At 50.4% G+C, this 19865-nt stretch overlaps 1 protein-coding gene across 2 annotated transcripts in view; it reads left to right on the forward strand.

The window, feature by feature from the left end:
- Positions 1 to 5514: 5514 nt before the first annotated feature.
- The window catches only part of CLCN1 (chloride voltage-gated channel 1), a 38738-nt gene continuing 24387 nt past the window's right edge, over positions 5515 to 19865 (forward strand). Inside the window, exons 1-7 of one of the 2 annotated variants that reach the window (XM_043872051.1) lie at positions 5515 to 5789; positions 9072 to 9192; positions 9584 to 9715; positions 10302 to 10430; positions 10703 to 10836; positions 12488 to 12565; positions 13573 to 13651. In XM_043872051.1, coding sequence (XP_043727986.1) covers positions 5610 to 5789; positions 9072 to 9192; positions 9584 to 9715; positions 10302 to 10430; positions 10703 to 10836; positions 12488 to 12565; positions 13573 to 13651 — 853 coding nt within the window. In that variant the 5' untranslated portion in view covers positions 5515 to 5609. Of the gene's footprint in view, positions 5790 to 9071; positions 9193 to 9288; positions 9460 to 9583; positions 9716 to 10301; positions 10431 to 10702; positions 10837 to 12487; positions 12566 to 13572; positions 13652 to 19865 lie in introns of those variants that run through there. The other variant, XM_043872053.1, reaches the window with a different exon arrangement.

Below are 19865 nucleotides of genomic sequence, written 5' to 3' on the forward strand. Positions count from 1 at the left end.
GTTTTTTTTTTTTTTTGGGGGGGGGGCGCCCGCCGCCGCCGCCATGCTGCCTGGCCAGCGCGCGCACAGCGGGCGGGGGCGGGGCCCCTTGATTTTGGTTTTTAAGTATAAATCTGATCCTCTTACTCCCCTGCTTGGAACCCTTTTGTTTCCTGTCACACCTCAAATCAAATCCAGACTCCTTCCCTTGGCCTGCAAGGGCCTCATAAGTGCTGATTTCCCTGTAAGCGACAGCTCAGTGGTGTCCTGCCTTTCTCAAACATTCTGAGGTCCTTCCTGGGCTGGACCGTCAGACAGGCTTCCTGGGTCTGCTGAGCCCCACCCCTCGCCACTCTTGGCCCTGGTGGCTTCTTGATCCTTCAAGTCAGAGCTCAAATGCCGACCTTCCGTGGAGGGCTTCCCAAGCCATTCTGTCTCTTAAAAATCGAGTGTTGTTTTTAACTTTATTTCTGTGTTCTGTTTAATCCTCTCATTACACTTATCACACTGTATAATCACTCATCACATGCGTGCGTGCTTCACGTGTTTGTTCGCATCTCCCCTTTAAACTCCATGAGGGCGGAAACCTTGTCTCTCTCGTTCACTAATACACACCCAGTGCCTGGCACATCATAGGTCTCCAGTGTTTGCTGAAGAAAGGAAGCAACCCTAGCTGGAATCCTACTCTTTGACGAAATTTCCCTTTTGGCAAAATACCCAGTTTAGTGTTTGTACTCCACATCCTCCCATGTGTTGGTTTCATCCACTGGTATTGGTAGCTCCCGAGGACGGAAGTCGCAGGCAGGGCAACTTCTCTGTGTCTCCCGCGGCGCCAGGCGCAGTGCCCAGCCTCTGGTAGTTCAGGTGCTCAGTCAACACTCGCTCTGTGAGCCGGGGGCTCGGAGACTTGTTGCCAAGTCCTGCCCTTGGCTCAGCATCATCTGGAAGTACTTAGGTGATAGAACCTTTCCAGTTCCCACTGCCAGGATTTTGTATTGCCATCTGGTGCCAAATAAATGCTCATATTTATTACCGGTGTGTGCCTGATGTCTAGGTAAATCCGTGCTGAGAAGCCCACTTATTTCCTCGGCTCCTTACAGCGTTCCCCGCCGCTTCACAGGGCACCCCCAGAGTGGGATACGTCTTGTTTGGCTGCAGGGCCTTTTAATACCGCCAGGTCCACACTGCGGACGGCCCACCGCCATCATCGTGGCCACAGGCAGCTGCCCCAGACACAGCTACCGGCACTGGGGCTCCTCGTGGTCCAAGAGGTGGAAGAGTCAAGGAGCGTTGGTCCTGGATTATTTAGATGATGAGATGGAGGCTGGAGAAACAGATTGAGTTGAAATAGGAAGAGATGCCAAGGCTCGTAGAATTCCCTATCTCGCGTGGTCCAGTCTGGATTTAAGGTTTGCCAGACTGGGTGTAGGTGGTAAGAGAATTCTTTGGGAGTGGACTGTGTAACCTGGGGAATTCTCAGGTGCAATATGTCTACACCTGGAGAGGCAGGTGTACACGTGTAGGTGGGCTGCAGAGGGTTAGAGACGGGAAGGAAAGCTGATGAGGACCCTGGGGGAGGGAAGCTTGTCTGTGAACCTAGAGGAGGAAGAGCGAAAAGGGATGAAGTTGAGCTGAAGCATCACCGGGTGGAAGGAGAGGAACTGGCTGAAGAACACTGGGGGCCAAGGCCGTAGGAGCAGGCTGGCCCCGGGTGCCTCTGGAGGGAGGGCCCCGGAGCAGTGAGTGGGAGGACAGCCTGTGGGAGGTGGGTGTGCTCAGGGCTCAGAGCAGCATCTGCTGAGCTGGACTCCCTGTCCTCCCCGCCCCGCCCTTGGGTAAGGGCGTCAGGTTGAATTTCACAGCTCCGGGTCCTCTGCCAGGGGATTCTCTTCTAAAATTATCCCCCTCCTGGAGCTGGGGGTGGTTCTTCGCTGCCCTCCCCCATCCCATCTCTGGTGATAGGGAAGAGATGGAGCAAGTGGGGTATTCCGGCAGAAGGGGAAAGTGGTCTGAGGCGAAGCTGTTAATAACAGCTCCAGCTGCCTGAGTGCTCAGCGCGCCTCCCAGGCCCTGTGCTTGCAGCTTTACACCATCCTCCCACAAGCCAGGAGGGCGTCATCGCCCCACTTCTTCAGAAGAGGAAAATGAGGCTCAGAAACTTCAGTTTATACAGGAAAAGATGTAGCTTTAAGGACATAGACTCCAGAATTAAATAGACTTTGAATACTGGCTTGTCCTTTTAAGGTATCAGAGACCTTGGCTAAGGTACCTAACCTCGCCCTTCTTTAAAAGCGGGTAAATCGTTGCTGCCTTAAAAGGAGGAAGGATGCTACCCTGTGAGGATGAAGCAGGAGGATGCGTGGTGGATCACTTGGGGTTAACGCCTTACAGATGCGGTTAGCCATCTCTGAGCGTGAACTTCAGTTTAACGACACAAGTTAATGTTCGGCGCTCACTTTGGGGCAGACACTGACTTTTAACGTCCATTCTTTTCTCTCCATAACCCTCAAATTAACTGACTTTCTAAGGAAACAGAGGCCAGGATGGGTAACAATCTGTCAGCTTGAATTCAACAACTGTGCTTCTGTGACTTTTTTTCTTAGCAAAAGGCTTTTTTTTCCCCTCCCTCCTTACTTTTTGGGGCTGTAGATTTTCCCCACTGAGTTGTGAGAAGGAGCCTGAGACCAAAAGAAAGACTATTCCATCTTAGCTCTTGTTGGGCAGAGACCAGGGAAAAAAGTGTACCATGTTCAAAAATCCAGAAGAGGGAGAAAGAGCCCTGTCCAATGTTAGGAAGGCGTCATATGCAGAGGAGTGAAGGGACCAGGCCTTTTTGAAAGATCTGGAAGGCAAGGTTCAGTAGGCATAGAGGAGAAATGACTGCCAGTGACAACAACTACAAAGAGGTGTGTTCAAGTTACAGTTGCCTGGGGGAAATTTCAGAAAGTTGGTGGTCATGGGTCCCATGCTAGGCTTGATGTGGAGCGGGCAAGTCATGACTAAAAGCCCCTTAAGAATAATATCACAGTGTATTGTCCAACAGTTGGAGAGCCCAGACTTCAAGAGGTGGGAATCTGAAAACAAGGGTGTCACCCAGGGAGAAAGTTCCTGCTTAATACAGGAATCCCAAGAAGTGGGCTCATTCATGACCTTCTATACCCCAACACACTCCCACACACCTGTGTCCCGGATAGTCATTTCAGCAACCTTCCTTCAAATAGCAATTCCATAAGCCTATAGGTTTATAGGTTTTAACCTTGGACCTCAAGAAAATCTATTAAAACCCCCAAAGAATACATATCTTACTCAGTATATATATCATAGGTAAATGCATGGTTGTGAATTTGTTTCCAAATTTAGGAGCTTTTCAAAGGACTCCCCAGAGACACATCACTGGCCTTCCAGATAAAATCACTGAACCCATGGGGTGTTGGGGTGGGTTGAGCACAGTTTATATTTTATTTTCTTGTTCTCTTGCAGGATGATAACCCAGATTTTAATCTTTGAGCTAAGATTCAAGATCCTTACTCTCAAATCCTTACCCTTCAGAGCTAGCAGCTGGAGAGCTCCTTGACCCTCCTGATTTCAGAGTCTGGTTTTTAGAATTGCAGCTGGTGTTTCCAGGTGGCTTGGTGGCCTGGGAGGGTTTTCTTAATGGCCATGATCTTGCCTTCAAATTTTGGGATCCACAACCAGGACCTGATTTTCTCAGGAACACTGGAGAAATAACAATTGTGTTAGATATTTGTTTCTTGGGATTATCAAGTTCCTGCAGAAACTGACTACTTTCAGGGGAGCCATCTCCACAAAGGGGTGGAAATCTTTTCTGTTTCTGAGATCCACCCCCCCCCCCCAACAAGAAAGTAATTTCACTTTAGCAATCTATTTTCTTTTTTCTTGGCGATCTATTTTCCTAATTAAAGTTTTTCTTTGAGAACTGTCCTAATGGTCCAGTGATTGAGAATCGCCTTGCAACGCTGGGGATGTGGGTTCGATCCCTGGTCGTGGAACTAAGATTCCACATGCCACAGGGCCGTCAAGCCCATTCACCACAACTAGAGAAGCTGTGTGCCACAACAGAAGATCCTGCATGTCGCAATCAAGATCCCACATGCTGCAACCAACACCCGACAATGCCAAATAAATAGACAAATATTAAAAAAAAAAAAGCTCAATAGAAAGTGTTTCTTTCATCTCACACCAACCCATTAGATCTCTTTTATTTTCTGCCTGGGGAGAAGGGAGATGTTACAGAACGTCCAGGGCCTCAAATCACACATTTGTCATCTTTGTGGGTAGATTACAGGTCTTCAGATTTATGTTAGAAAAGGTGCTCTTAATAGTATTCATCTTCCCACCTGCTTTGGACAGTCCCATTTAGCCTGGAACAAATTTCAGTTGTAGACCAGATGTTCGGTGTCCCTACCCTGCAGTCCCTGGGACAGAACTCGCTTGGTGATGGATCCCAAACCATACACTGGGTCATGTTTATAGCTTTCCTTCACTAGTGACTAGTTCACAAGGGAAGGACTGTACTAGGAAAATTGGTCTTAAAAAAAAAAAAAAAGCATAATGCCAGATAGAGTAGTTTGGCCTTGGCCAAAAATTATTTATTGACCCGAAAAGGGAAGAATAGCAGGGTACTTCCCTGTCATCTCTTATGTCTGTCGGGCTCATCATGAGAAACGCCCACTCCCGTCTCTCCTCGGGCTCCCTGTTCCCTTGCCCCACTTCCCCTTCTCCCCGTTATCTCACCTGCCCTGACAGCCCTCCCAGGGATGCTCCGAGCTCTAAATGGAAGCTCAGTCCCTCCCTGAACACCCAGGCCGCTGGTGTGGCTGTCATGGATCAACCCGGGAAGTGGGAGAAATGCCAGAACCCAAGGCTATTACCCCTGTGCCCCACGCCCAGCAGTGATAAAGGTGGGGTCAAGGGTATGACCTCAAAGCATCACTAGCGGCCTCTGGCAGACAAGAAAAAGCAGAGCTGGAGGAGAAAGCTGAACATTGGTTGGGTTTGGAGAGCTGGTCCGACAGATGAGGACTAAACCTGGGGGGGACCCAGAGCTGCGGACAAGCCCGCAGGGGAGGACGGCAGAGAGGCGCCGCTTACTCGCCCAGGTGAGCCGCTCCCCAGTGTTTCCAGACCCTAGAATCACTCCACCCAGCTCCCAACCGCTGCCTCCCCACGGGAGGATGGACTGATGGAAGAAAAGCGGTGGGCTGCTTAGAGGGTGCAGACTCGGGGAGCACACAGGTCCGAGAGCGCGCAGAGCAGTCTTCCACCCTGATCTGGACGGTATTTATAGCCAGACCAGTGGCCTGGAACTGGAATCCTCTTCATGACTCAGGAGGGGGACGGTGCCTGTCATGCTGGGGGAGTTCCCTGTGGGGCTGCCCCCCAGGTTCTTGTCCCCACTCCTCCCCCACACGGCTCTCACACCTGCTTCGACCCCAAGCAGATCAGATGTGGCAGTGGGGGGGGTCATGTGACGGAGAGATGGCTATAAATAGCTGGGGGTGGGCACGCTGCCCCAGACGCCTTGGGGACAGGCAGGAGGACAGGCTTAAGGAGCTGTTCTAGGGGGAGGGTGGGGGCCGGCAGGCCGAGACCTGGCCGGGGGAGGGAGCATGGAGCCATCGGGGTCCCAGCGGCGTGGGGGTGAGCCCAGCTGGTGGGGCAGCGCCCCCCAATACCAGTACATGCCCTTTGAGCACTTCACCAGCTACGGACTGCCCTCTGAGAATGGGGGTCTGCAGCACAGGCTCCGGAGGGACGCGGGCCCCCGTGCCAACGCCCACCCCACACAGGTAAACTTGTCAGAGGAGGGGGCGGTGGATTCCAAGAACCAGAGGAGCCACGGATGGGGGGAAATGAAGAGGCAGGTGGCAAGAGGGGGCAGTGTGATCTTTCTAAGTTAAGTAAGTACATGATCGAGTGTTCCAAATATGAACATTCTTTAAAGGTCTGGGTTCAGCCCAGTGGGCACCTTCTATAGAGATACATGTGTACCTGAACACAAGCTTTACTAACAGAACCCCTCGAATCTGGGGGGAGAAGGCAGAGCCACACATGGGTGCTGAACCCATGCTTACATAACCTACACGAGGGGACTGGCAGAGAAGCCCACACCTCTGCGTGCCAGAGCCGTCCTCACACCCTCGCCCTGCACACAGACACCACCAGATTCTCCCTTCCCACCCTCGGCAGAACACACACACATCCTCACTTCTGCAGAAGGCAGAAAGGTGGGGAGAAGGGGAGAAAATGGACTGAAGAGCATGGTCAGTGATCCAAGACAGACCAGTGTCAAATGAGCAGGAGAAATGTAATCAGACTTGCAGGTGGGAGGATTCATCAAGTGAGGTCCCATGAGGTGGTGGCACCTGGAGAGACATAGAGCTCTGATCTCGGTGAGGGGGCGCCTGGTGAACTGACTCGGGGTTTGTTGTTGTTCAGTCACTCAGTTGTGTCCGACTCTGGGCGACCCCATGGACGGCAGCACGCCGGGCTTCCCGGTCCTTCGCTGCCTCCTGGAGTTTGCTCAGACTCGTTCATTGAGTCGGTGATGCCCTCCAACCATCTCATCCTCTGTTACTCTCTTCTCCCGCTGCCTTCAATCTTTCCCAGCATCAGGGGCTTTTCCAATGAGTCCAGGGTAAATATCCTCCAGGTGTTCCAGACATCAAGGGAAGGGCAGTGATGGTGGGGGCATCCCTGAAGGACAGATTGGGAGCTTGTCGCAGATAAATACCTGGGTTAAGGTCAGCGAGTGAACGTGCCTGTGAAGGGACAGGATGGAACCTGTCAGTGGGGGACCAGGAAATCAGGATTTAAAAATGTTTTGGCTGATGAGATGTTGACTGTGTTTCCTTTAGCGTGGGGGTCTAGGCAGGGCAGGGAAGCTGAGAGCCGGGCTGGGGATCTCTGTGCTGGGAGTCCAGAGAATCCAGGTCTCAATCCTGACCTGTTCCGAGGGTGGTGGGTGGGGGAAGTTCCTGGAGAATCAGTTGGAGGGGCGAGGGCACAAAAGCCAGGGGAGGCTCCGGTGGTGAGTCAGAGCAGGCTTCCTGGAGAAGGTAGCCTGGAGCACTGCGGGGTTGGACAGGGAGACCCCTCCTCGTGGCCCGGGGCTCTCTGTCGCGGGGTACGTGGTCTGAGTGGGATGTCAGCTTAGTAAAAGGTGCAGTGTCGGCGCCTTCTGGTGATGGCGAGCAAAGCCAGCACACTAGCATGCAGCTGAAGGCACTCGGGAAGTCAGGTTGGGCAGGTGCAAAGAGGGGGAGCTTGGACTTCCGCTTTTCTCTGCTTAAATCTTATTGTGGAAATTTCACGCTTATACAAAAATAGAAAGAGTGGTGTAATGAATCCCCAAGTACCCCTTGCCCAATGTTTAATTATCAATTTTCAGCATCTTTGCATCCATCCTCCCACCCCTGGCCCTACACTCACAAATCTGGACAATACGCCCCTTTCAGGCTTGACTTCTCTTTCCCCTCCCACCCCTGCTCAGACGGTGAGCCCTAGTCCAGCCAGCACAGATTTAGCTCTTTTATTTTTATTTTATAAATTTACTTGTTTATCTGACTTCGTTGGGTCTTAGCTGTGGCACACGGGATCTTTCGTTGTGGCACACAGACTCTCTAGTTGTGGCTTGGGCTCAGGAGCGCCTGCAGGCTCAGTAGTTGTGGCTTAGCATGTGGGATCTTGGTTCGTGACCAGGGATTGAACCCGAGTCCCCTGCATTGCAAGGTGGCTTCTTCACCACTGGATCACCAGGGAAGTCCCCAGATCGGGCTCTTTTAGTGTTTCCTAGACCAGGTTTGGTATGTAGCACCCGTGTCTCCTCTCCTCTGGCCTCGGACCTAAGGTGGGTTGAGGTAGCCCATGTGCTGGCCCCCGTGGGAAGTGTCTTCTCTTGGGTCTGGGGAGGATATGGAGGAAAACAGGGCTCCCTTCGGTCACTAACCTCATACCAGAGCAGGGTATTAGTGCCTCCTGCTCAGGATTCAGGCATAAACTTGACTGCTCGTATTGTGAAATCAGATCTCTTCCACTCAGGCTCTCTGAGAACCAGCAATGTGCCCTGGCCTGACCCTGGCCCCAGAGGACAGAGTTAGTGTAGTGGAGGTGGGGCAGGCTAAAAGGAGTTAGTATATCTTGCACACATACAACGCCCCAAACACACATGCTCTACTTCGGGAAGGAGTGGACTGACCTGCCTTTTGGGGGCTGGGTCCAGCTTGTGCCTACAAGCACAGGGCGGGGACGTGGATGGGCCTTCTCTAAGCCTGCAGGGTGTCCGAGGAGCCTCATTAGAGCTAGACACACCAAGGCCAGGAGCCACCAGGAGTCACCTGCTAGCCTGTCCTCACCCCATCCATGTCGGTGTGAGGGGGGTCCGGGGAAACGACAGGGGGGCCAAGAAGCAGGAAGCAGTGATGCACAAAACATGTCATTGACGCAGATGCCCAGTCTTAGCACAGTTCTCGTATCCCTGCTTCAGAGTAGAAATTGGTTCCCTTGATGAAGGCTGCTGTTGAGAGAGATGAGTACAGATGGGCAGGGGTGTGGATGAACGGACAAGAGTGAGGAGTGGGAACTGTGTAGACGGACGGTGGGGAGTGGAGGGCGCTGAAGACCCAAGTGACCCTGCATGAGGCCGTCAACACCCAGGATTTTTAAAGATCTATTGATTTCTGATTGGAGGATCACTGCTTTACAATGTTGTGCTGGCTTCTACCGTACATCAACATGAATCAGCAGTAGGTAGACATATGTCCCCTCTGTCTTGAACCTCCTTCCACCTCCCACCCCATCCCACCCCTCTAGGTTGTCTCAGAGCACCAAACACCCAGGATTTTAAAAAGCTGTTTGTGCGATTTATCTGTGGGTCTATATGAAGTGAAGTAAAGTCACTCAGCCATGTCCAGCTCTTTGCAACCCCATGGCCTGTAGCCTACCAGGCTCCTCCATCCATGGGATTTTCCAGGCAAGAGTACTGGAGTGGGATGCCATTGCCTTCTATATACTTCCTTCTATTTCTTTTGACTCTTCAGTGAGACAGACCTTTCCCATCTCCCTCTATCCAGATCTATGGCCATCACAAAGGGCAGTTCTCAGGCAAGGAACAGGACACCGAGATCCCCAAGACGATGGGCTCCAGTGCTTCCATGGACAGCAAGGACGAGGATCACTATTCTAAATGTCAAGGTGACGGGGACGGGGGAATGGAGGTATCTGGAGAGGAAAGAAGTACGGGGATTAGGGCAGTAACTCTGAAGACTCGTTTCGTATTTCTGACTCAAGGTTCCCATCTGCACACCAAAGCCCTCCTCCAAGGAAAAGACACGGCTCCCATGTCCTTCTCACCCTACCTTCCCACCGTCCCTCCCACACAACCCCAAGAAACCAGAGTTTAGAAGGGAATCAAGTAGCCAGAGGGGAAATGGACTCTGGTGCCTTCTGAAGGGCAGAGAGGTGAGGAGGAACTCAGGGAATGAGACATACAGACCAGACCGCTAGGGGCCCTGCGCTCGCAGCCCTAAGCCGCACACTCAGAGCAGTGACTGGTTACCTTCCTCTCTGTCCGTTCCTTTCCTAGATTGTATGCACCGCCTGGGACTCGTGGTGAGAAGAAAGTTAGGGGAAGACTGGATCTTTCTGGTGCTTCTGGGGCTCCTGATGGCTCTGGTTAGCTGGTGCATGGATTATGTCAGCGCCAAAACACTTCAGGGTAGGTGTAACATGGCCCTTTGCCCCCCCTAGCCTTCCCCATACTGTGGTTGTTCTAGAATTTCCACCTAGGGTAAGCTGGGGGAACTTCGGGATGGTGCTCAGAGAGGAACAGGTGTGACTCTAGTCCAGGGACACCAGACCCAGATCCATTTTCCCTGTCCCTTTCTATCAGCTGGGCTGTGTGTGGGTGCCACTCTCGGAGGGTGACCAGCTTGTGCTAGTTTTCCGAGGGCTTTGCAGTTCGGGTAACTGGAAACATGCGGGGTGGTCCCAGGAGCCCCTCCTGCGAGGGTAACAGGTGGCTGGGTGCCCACAGCCTCTAAGGAAGCGCCCACACTGTGGTTCGCTGCACTGCCGTCCCCTCCACCTCCCACAGGTGGTGGGAACTAGAATGGGCCATGTCACCTCCCCCAGCTCAGATTCCTCCACGAGTCAAATGAGAATAGCGCCAGTTCTGAGGTCGAACCGGGGCAGTGGGCCACTCGAGCACGCTCTTAGCCCGGCTCTCCTCGCTGCCGGCGTCGGGGCAGCGCTGACACGTGGTCCATCCTTGTAAGACTGAGCCTGGACTCCTGTCTCCGCAGCCTACAAGTGGTGCTACTACCAGATGCAGCCCAGCCTGCCTCTGCAGTTCCTGGTCTGGGTCGGCTTCCCCCTAATCCTCATCCTCTTCAGCGCCCTCTTCTGCCAGCTCATCTCTCCCCAGGCTGTCGGTGAGAATTTCCCACATCCCACCGTGGCACGCCATCACCATAACCCACAGCATCTCAGAGGCCTGTAGACCTCGCACGCCCCTCCTCCGCTCCCTCCCAAGTCTGTTCTCGGCTTTGCCACTGTCCCCCTTTCCCCGCTCACCTCCCCCTCCCCCCCAGACCTCTCGCTCCACCCCCATGTCCACTGTCTGGATGTCCATCTACCTTTAACCTCCAGCTTAAAATTGCACATAATCACTTAAAACTACAACAAAACAACAACACGCTTTTAGGCTCTGGAATCCCTGAAATGAAGACAATTCTTCGCGGGGTGGTCCTGAAGGAGTATCTCACCCTCAAGGCCTTCGTGGCCAAGGTAGTGGCCCTGACCGCAGGACTGGGCAGTGGCATTCCTGTGGGGAAAGAGGTAAGACTCCAGTTCCTGCGGGGTGAGCGGGGCAGGCCTTCCAGCAGAGGGCGCCACAGAGTCTAGCGGGAGCTGGGGAGAATGGGGAGGTTGGGACCATGGGGATTCCTAGGCTACCAGGGAAGGTCCGCACCCTGGGGCACAATGACAAAAAATATCAGAGCTGGGAGTAGCTTAGAGCAGAGTCTCACCTTGGGGGCACTCACTGCTGGCATCTGGGGCTGAGTAATTCTTGGTGCTAGGGGGCTGTCCTGTGCCTTTGTAGGATGGCCTGTCCCTCCTACAAGCCAGCAGCAGCCCGGCGTTGTGACAAACCCCTGGAGGCAGAATCTCCCCCAGCTGAGAACCACTGCCTTAGAGACAGTCCAGACAAACCCTGTGAAAACTGAGACCTAAAGGAGGCTGTGCTTTTCTTCAAGGTTACTTGTAACCTTGTAAGAAGTTACATGTAACTTCTTGCCCTGCTGCAACCAGAGTTATCTTTCAAAATGGTATCAGGAATAACTGCCCTTTGGTTAGGAACTTCAAATGACTTTTCATTCCTTTTTTTTCTTCTGGCCATTTGACATATGGGATCTTAGTTCCCCGACCAGGGATCGATCCTACACCCCCTGTGGTGGAAGGGCAGGGTCTTAACCACTGGTCCCCCACCCCCACCCCCCACCGCCCCCAAGAAGTCCCTCCATTCCTTTCAAAATGAAGTCCAAACTTCTTTCCCGGAGCCTGTGGTGATTAGGCTCCTCTCTGTCCTGGCTTCTGTCCTCCCAGGCTACTCCTCCTTCCTGTTGCTGAGTGATAAGGCACTTTCTGCCGCTCAGCCACCAAGTCTGCCCCCCTCTCCAGGTTCCTGCATTTGCTGTGCCCTCAGCCTGGAACTTTCTTCTACCGAGACCCCCATGGCTCCTGTTTTCATGTCCATCAAGGCCCTACTCAGTTGTGACCTTCCCCACCCCACCCGTGTCTTTCCTCTCTCTCTTCTGTTGTTCAGTTGCTCAGTCGTGTCTGACTCTTTGCAACCCCATGGACTGCGGCACACCAGGCTTCCCTGTCCTTCACCATCTCCCAGAGTTTGCTACAACTCATGTCCATTGAGTTGGTGATGCCATCCAACCATCTCATCCTCTGTCGTCCCCTTCTCCTTCTGCCTTCAATCTTTCCCAGCTTCAGGGTTTTTTCCAATGAGTCAGCTCTTCTCATCAGGTGGTCAACAATGTATTGGAGCTTCAGCTTCAGCCTGTCCTTCCAATGAATATTCAGGACTGATTTCCTTCAGGATCAATTGGTTGGATCTCCTTGCAGTCCAAGGGACTCTCAAGAGTCTTCTCCAACACCACAGTTCGAAAGCATCAGTTCTTCGGGCGCTCAGCCTTCTTTATGTCCAACTCTCACATTCCTACATGACTACTGGAAAAACCATAGTTTTCACTAGTCAGTTTCTTCACAGCCCCTAGAATTTTCTGAAATGATAATGTGCTGGGCATCACCTCCCTTCCTCCCTGGGATGAACCTCTGCGAAGGCACAACCTCTATATTAGCTGTATTTCTAGCCCCTGGTACAGTGTCCGGAGCAACCGATGTCTGTCCAAGAATGCCATCAAGCCCCCCTACCCGACCCCTACCCCTGACCCCTCGACCACCTCCTCTCTTCCAGGGCCCTTTTGTTCACATTGCCAGCATCTGCGCGGCCATCCTCAGCAAGTTCATGTCCGTGTTCTGTGGGGTGTATGAGGTAAGGCTGAGAAGGGCGAAGGAGGCGGGGCTGTGCGCGCTGGCGGCACGATGGGCTGCCTTGGCCGCGATGCTGAGCCGGGCACTGCGCTAACCCCGCCTCCTGCAGCCTGCATCCACGTGCCCCCGGCCCGCCTCCTCCAGCCACACGATGCTGGTGCCGCTGTTTAAGCCCTTGCTGGTCCCTTGACGCCCTCCCTCTGGTGGGGGGGGGGGGTTGTCGCACGTGGTCCGCTCCTCCGCCGGCCTCCGTGTCAGTTCCCCTCCGCGTGTCCCTCGGGGGCCAGCCCCGTCCCTTTGTCGTTCCTGGTCCTCCACCCCGCGTCTCGTGCGCTCCGGCCGCGCCGCAGCCCTCCACCGCCTGGTCCGCGCGCTCCTCTGTTGCAGACCGTGCCTGGGCAGCTTGATCTCCTGGTGTCGGCCTGCGCTGTGGGCGTGGGCTGCTGCTTCGCAGCCCCTGTCGGAGGCAAGTTTCACTTCCTCCCTATCCCAGTTGGCCTGAGGGGTTGTGTGTGTGTGTGTGTGGGGGGGTGCTCTCATAAGCTTTGGGATGGGGTGGGGGTGGGGGCTGCTCGCGGAAGGGGGATGGGGGTGGGCCTTTCAGGGAGTGACCCCGAATCACATCCCCAATCACTCACTTTCTTAAACCAGACAGTTGTGTGTTCTTTTAGCAGCTGCTGGCTCTTCCATGCCATTTGTCCAAAGCCCTTTCCTGTTAACACTTCTGGGCCCGATTGTCCCCAGCCCCCCTCTCTGGTGACCCTTTAGGCTTACCTGCCTTCCGTAAATTTGCCTAACCGGCTCATTTTCTATGTCTGGCTTTGCGCTATGAGATCACTTCCTGTTTGCCAAACTAACTGAGTTTCTCCTGGCGTGGGATAGCCCTGGGGAGATGGGGGCCCCTGTGATGGATTCCCTGTGACTCAAGTCTCTCCTTCTCTGTCCTCCTTCCTTACCTGTTCTCCTTCCCCTCCCTGCCTCGCCCTCTGTCTGTCTGTCCCCTAGTAGCAGCCATACTATTACACTGACATGCTGACGGTGGGCTGTGCCGTGGGAGTCGGCTGCTGTTTTGGGACACCTCTTGGAGGCAAGTGACGTACCCACTCCTGCATCAGTGCACTTGCCTGTTCTTGCTCCCAAAATGGTTACTGCCAGCGTCCCCAAGTTTAAGTATTACCAGTTTAAACAAGGGTAAAGCAAGATAGCTTTCAGTGAGCATTTACTATGTGCAGGCAGTGTTCTAAAGACTTTACATCCCTTCCTGCCCAGAGCTGTATGAGGTTGATATTAAAGAAGAGAGAGAGTAAGTGACTTGCTCTGAGTAAGTGGGAGGACCAGGAAGGAAAACTCAGGTGGCCTCTGTGGGACCCCTACTTATATTGTGTTTGTGAGTGCTCAATTGTGTCTGACTCTTTGCGACCCTGTGGACTGTAGCCCTCCAGGCTCCTCTATCCATGGGATTTCCCAGGCAGGAAAATTGGCATGGGTTGCCATTGCCATTTCCTCCTCCAGGGGCTCTTCTGGACCCAGGGACTGAATCCATGTCTCTTGCGTCTCCAGCATGGGCAGACGGATTCTTTACCACTGTGCCACCCAGGAAGCTAGACAGCCCTTTGTACTGTTGGATATTTTTGCCCTTCACTTATTACATCTTCTAACAGGGGGCTTCTGTATGTATGTGTGTGTGTGTGTGTATATATATATATATATTTTTATCTTTAATCATTCATTTTTTGTTGTTGTTTTAATTGAAGTATAATTGACATCTCTATATACTTGACATCTGTATGTATTTTCTTCTCCAAAGGAAGACTGACCTTTGCTTGTATGTTGTTAAGGGCATGGGAGTTTCAGTTCAGTTAAGCTGCTCAGTCGTGTCCGACTCTTTGCAACCCCATGGACTACAGCACTCCAGGCCTCCCTGTCCATCACCAGTTCCTGGAGCTTACTCAAACTCATGTCCGTCGAGTTGGTGATGTCATACAGCCGTCTCATCCTCTGTCATCCACTTTTCCTCCCAGCTTCAATCTTTCCCAGCATCAGGGTCTTCTCCAATGAGTCAACTCTTCACGTCAGGTGGCCAAAGTACTGGAGTTTCAGCTTCAACATCAGTCCTTCCAATGAATATTCAGGACTGATTTCCTTTAGGATGGACTGGTTGGATCTCCTTGCTGTCCACGGGACTCTCAAGAGTCTTCTCCAACACCACGGTTCAAAAGCATCAATTTTTTGGCACTCAGCTTTCTTTATAGTCCAACTCTCACATTCATACATGACTACTGGAAAAACCATAGCTTTGAGTAGATGGACTTTTGTTGGCAAAGCAATGTCTCTGTTTTTAAATATGCTGTCTAGGTTGGTCATAGCTTTTCTTCCAGGAGTAAGTGTCTTTTCATTTCATGGCTGCAATCACCATCTGCAGTGATTTTGGAGCCCCCAAAAATAAAGTCAGCTACTGTTTCCCCGTCTATTTGCCATGAAGTAATGGGACCAGATACCATGATCTTAGTTTTCTGAATGTTGAGTTTTAAACCAACTTTTTCTTTCACTTTCATCAAGAGGCTCTTTACTTCTTCACTTTCTGCCATAAGGGTGGTGTCATCTACATATCTGAGGTTATTGATATTTCTCCCAGCAATCTTGGTTCCAGCTTGTGCTTCCTCCAGTCCAGCGTTTCTCTTGATGTACTCTGCGTATAAGTTAAATAAGCAAGGTGACAATATACCGCTTGACTTGACATACTCCTTTCCTGGTTTGGAGCCAGCCTGTTGTTCCATGTCCAGTTCTAACTGTTGTGTCTTGACCTGCATACAGATTTCTCAGGAGGCAGGTCAGGTGGTTTGGTATTCCCATCTCTTGAAGAATTTTCCACAGTTTGTTGTGATCCACACAGTTAAACACTTTGGCGTAGTCAATAAAGCAGAAGTAAATGTTTTTCTGGAACTCTACTGATTTTTCTATGATCTAATGGATGTTGGCAATTTGATCTCTGGTTCCTCTGCCTTTCCTGAATCCAGCTTGAACATCTGGAAGTTCAAGTACTGTTGAAGCCTGGCTTGGAGAATTTTGAGCATCACTTTGCTAGCGTGTGAGATGAGTGCAATTGTGTGGTAGTTTGAGCATTCTTTGGCATTGCCTTTCTTGGGAATTTAAGTCAACCTTATTTAGATTAATGTGTGTGTGTGCTCAGTTCAGTTCAGTCACTCAGTAGTGTCCGACTCTTTGCGACCCCATGAATCGCAGCACACCAGGCCTTCCTGTCCATCAGCAACTCGCGGAGTGTACTCAAACTCATGTCCATCGAGTCGGTGATACCATCAAGCCATCTCATCTGTCATCCCCTTCTCCTCCTGCCCCCAATCTCTCCCAGCATCAGGGTCTTTTCCAATGAGTCAACTCTTCACATGAGGTGGCCAAAGTATTGGAGTTTCAGCTTCAGCATCAGTCCTTCCAATGAAAACCCAGGACTGAGCTCCTTTAGGATGGACTAGTTGGATCTCCTTGCAGTCCAAGGGACTCTCAAGAGTCTTCTCCAACACCATAGTTCAAAAGCATCAATTTTTCAGCACTCAGCTTTCTTCACAGTCCAACTCTCACATCCATGCATGACCACTGGAAAACCCATAGCCTTGACTAGACAGACCTTTGTTGGCAAAGTAATGTCTCTGCTTTTCAATATGCTATCTAGGTTGGTCATAACTTTCCTTCCAAGGAGTGTCTTTTAATTTCATGGCTGCAGTCACCATCTGCAGCGTGCTCAGTTGTGTCCAACTCTTTGCAACCCCATGGACTGTGGCCTGCCAGGCTCCTTTGTCCATAGGATTTTCCAGCAAGAATACTGAAGTGGGTTGCCATTTCCTCCTCCAGAGGATCTTCCTGACCCAGGGATGGAGGCTATATCTCCTGCATTTCTTGCATTGGCAGGCAGTTTCTTTACCACTAGCATCACCTGGAAAGACATTTAGATGAATAGTCAGCTTCATTTTTATTTTGACCACACTGCACAGCATGCGGGATCTTAGTTCTCAGACCAGGGACTGAACCTGGCCCCCTGCATTGGGAACTCAGAGTCTTAACCACTGAACCACCAAGGAAGTGCCAATGGTCAGCTTTAGATGAGGACTACAGATGAGAATTAAAGGCTCATTTTTTCTTGATCGCAATGTAAAGTTGAGTTTAGCTCTCTCTACTAATGTTAGACAAAGGGCAACTTTTCAGACTTTTTCCTTGTCCTGGATGACTAACAAGTGTGCATGGTCAGAGACAGCTGCTGTATCTGTTTATTTACTCACTGATAACAGTTGTAACCAGATTAACAGAGCAAGGATTATATAGATCACTGGTTGGATTCATTGGTGACAAAAAAAGGTACCATGTTAACCATTGGAGAAGCAGAATTGTAGGAAAGGCATCTGCTTCATAAATGCACCAGCTGTTAGAGGTATCTTTCAATTATGAAAATGAAATCAGTCCTTTCATTGAAGAGTTTTCAGGAAACCAAGATGACTTGGCTCAGGAATGATACATGGACAAACATTAACAGTTAATGAAAATGTACCAAGGTCACTTGAACTGATGCTAAAGCAATGCACACAGCATAAGGGAGATAGGTTGGCAAACATGTTAGCTGGCATCCTGCTTGTACTGTTGTCAGCTCTTGTCATTAAAGTCAATGTCCCCAGCAGTGAAGGCTAGCCTGTTGGAATTTCTGCACAAGTTTAAATGTTCACACTTGCATTTATACTCACTCTCACCTTTATTGAGTCTTTTGCCTTACAAATCCAGAAGGTCTGAAGAACACTTTTAGAAGGGTAGCATTTTTTTGTTGTTTTGTTTTTAATCCAGATTCTTTTAAAGTGAAGAGAATATTATGTATGTATGTATATATATATTTTGCATAAAACTAGAACTTCTGAGATGAATGAGGAAGGTTCATGATCTTGTCTAGAGACTGGGAGAGGCAAATAGTTAAGTTACAGATAAAACATGGCTCTTGACATAAGTTGACATAAGAAAATGTTAAGCATTGAAAAGTTAAAATGTTTATTTTTAGGATGTTTGTAGTAAGTGGCAAATATTAAATGAACTTGCAGATAACCTTATTTGATAGCTTTATTTTACAACTATGGATTAATTCTAGAAGAAAAAAATTAGTATTAATTTATTCACTCTGTAGCCAACTCTTAATGCCTTACAGTGATGAAATCTACTTCAACCTTTGGTAAAACGACAAGCATGTTTTTGTTTCCATATACGTTCTCTGCGGTGAGCAGAGGCAGCACCTCTCTCACTGTGCTAGTTACTATGCTCGCAGGTACCCACAGCAGAAAGGGTAGACAGGAAGGCCAGCAGACCGTCACAGCCCACTCAGAGAAGCATCCCAGTGGCAGCCTGGGCAAAGTGCAAAGAATATTCTGGAGAGAAGAGACAGCATTGCAAAGTCAAGACATACAGGAATAGAATGTCAATACATGAGTATTACTAGAGGACACAGGGGAAGAAATGACAGGAAATGAGTCTGGACAGGTACCTGGGGGGTGACTCATGAAGGTCATCATAGGAAATGCACAAGAATGTCAGTTTCATTCTCTAGGCTAGAGTTTGCCTGAATGTGTTGTACAGAACACAGTTCATGGTGTTAACAAACATAACATGTAAACAGTGTTCCAAGATCAGATATGTTGGAAAATACTGTGTTGAATAGATAGTTTTTTAAATGGGAAGAGGTCTCAGAACGTTCAATATGCTGACATGCCCTGTGAATATCTCACATGTGGCTCAAAGACAGTATTTCCTGCAGAATCCTTTTTGTAAGGACCCTCTTTATGGAACTCGTAGTATCTCATGGACCCGACTTTGGAAAATGCTGTCGTGGGTGAAGGGGAGTCGGGGAAGAGTTTCAAACAAGGCCAGCTTTGGCCGGATAGAACTGGCCTGTGGATTATCAGGATTTATCCAGGATTAACAAGAAGACTATTGTCAAAGTCCTGATGATGCTAGATGGTGAGAGACTGAACTGGGCGGAGGCGGAGGCGACAGAGAATAGGATGATATATAAAGGTGATAGAAAAGAAAATGAGTGGGACCTGGTGGCTGATTTATGTGAGGTTATGAAAGATAAGAAAGGAGGAGGAATCTAGGCTAACTTTCAGTTTTACAAGGAGGAACATGCGGTGGATAGTGGTGTTGCAAGCAAGATAGGAAATATAGGAAGTGAAACAGGTCTAAGAGAGTTGACAAATTTCGCTTTGAATACATTGAATTTGAACTTCCTGCGACATCTCCAAGTGACATCAAATAGACAGCTGGCTTGCTGAGTCTGGAGTCCAGGAACTGAGCTGAAAGCATGGCTTTGTCAACCCCTCGGTTAGCATGGGGGTGGTAGTTAGAGCCATTGGCATAAATGCATAAATGAAGTTGAAAAAGTGGATCTATGAGTTGCAAGAGTCATAGATCAAGGCCCGTGGCGCCAGAGGAGGAGACAGAGAGGAGCCTCCAGGGTGGGAAGGAGAGCGATGTTATGGAACCTAGGAGACCAGAGAGTTTCCAAATGCTGTTTGTGTTTGTTAATGCTTTGTTTCCTTTTAGTGGCACATTTTCTGTTTGGCTCAGGCAAATACGAAAATTCACTCTCGTTCCGAAGTACACAGTGACAGACTGTTAGAGAACGTGTCCCAGAACTCGAGATGGGAAATCTAGCCTAGGATTTCAAAATCTGGTTGTCAAATATTCGTAAGTTGGATAGTTTACATTTTGACAGATCAGAGCCAGCTTTGGTTTTGTTCAGTTCAGTCACTCAGTCGTGTCTGACTCTTTGTTACTGCTGAAGAAAAGGAGCAGTTTGTTCTGCCTGACACCCCCCACCCCTGACTCCCCAAATCCTCCTTCTAGGCCAAGGAAGCAGCTGTTGAACCTCATGAGATTTGGGGAGCAGGGGCCTGTGAGGGGTGGTTGGCAAAGTGCTGTCCCTCAGATTTCCCGTTTTCTGAAATTCCACTCGGCTATGATCCCTTGCTCTTTTTCTTCCTTCCCCTGTCCCCCATTTCCCCTCCTTTACCCTCCCCTCCCCTCCCCTCCCTTCTCATCCATAGGACAAGGCTTTGAGCCCTGAGGATGTACCAGGCATCACCGTGTTAGGTGTTAGGTGTTAGGAATCCAAAGAACCTTCAGTCCCAGGGGGGAACCTTAGAGATGTAAATAGAGAACTACCTCTGAAAGTGCTAACAGGTGCTCTGATGCCCCAAATTCCCAGAAAACAAGATAAGGGAGGGACTGTTTTTACCTGCAGAGGGGGATTGGGG

The sequence above is a fragment of the Cervus elaphus genome, chromosome 18, assembly GCF_910594005.1.
Source record: "Cervus elaphus chromosome 18, mCerEla1.1, whole genome shotgun sequence".
Classification (NCBI taxonomy): domain Eukaryota; kingdom Metazoa; phylum Chordata; class Mammalia; order Artiodactyla; family Cervidae; genus Cervus; species Cervus elaphus.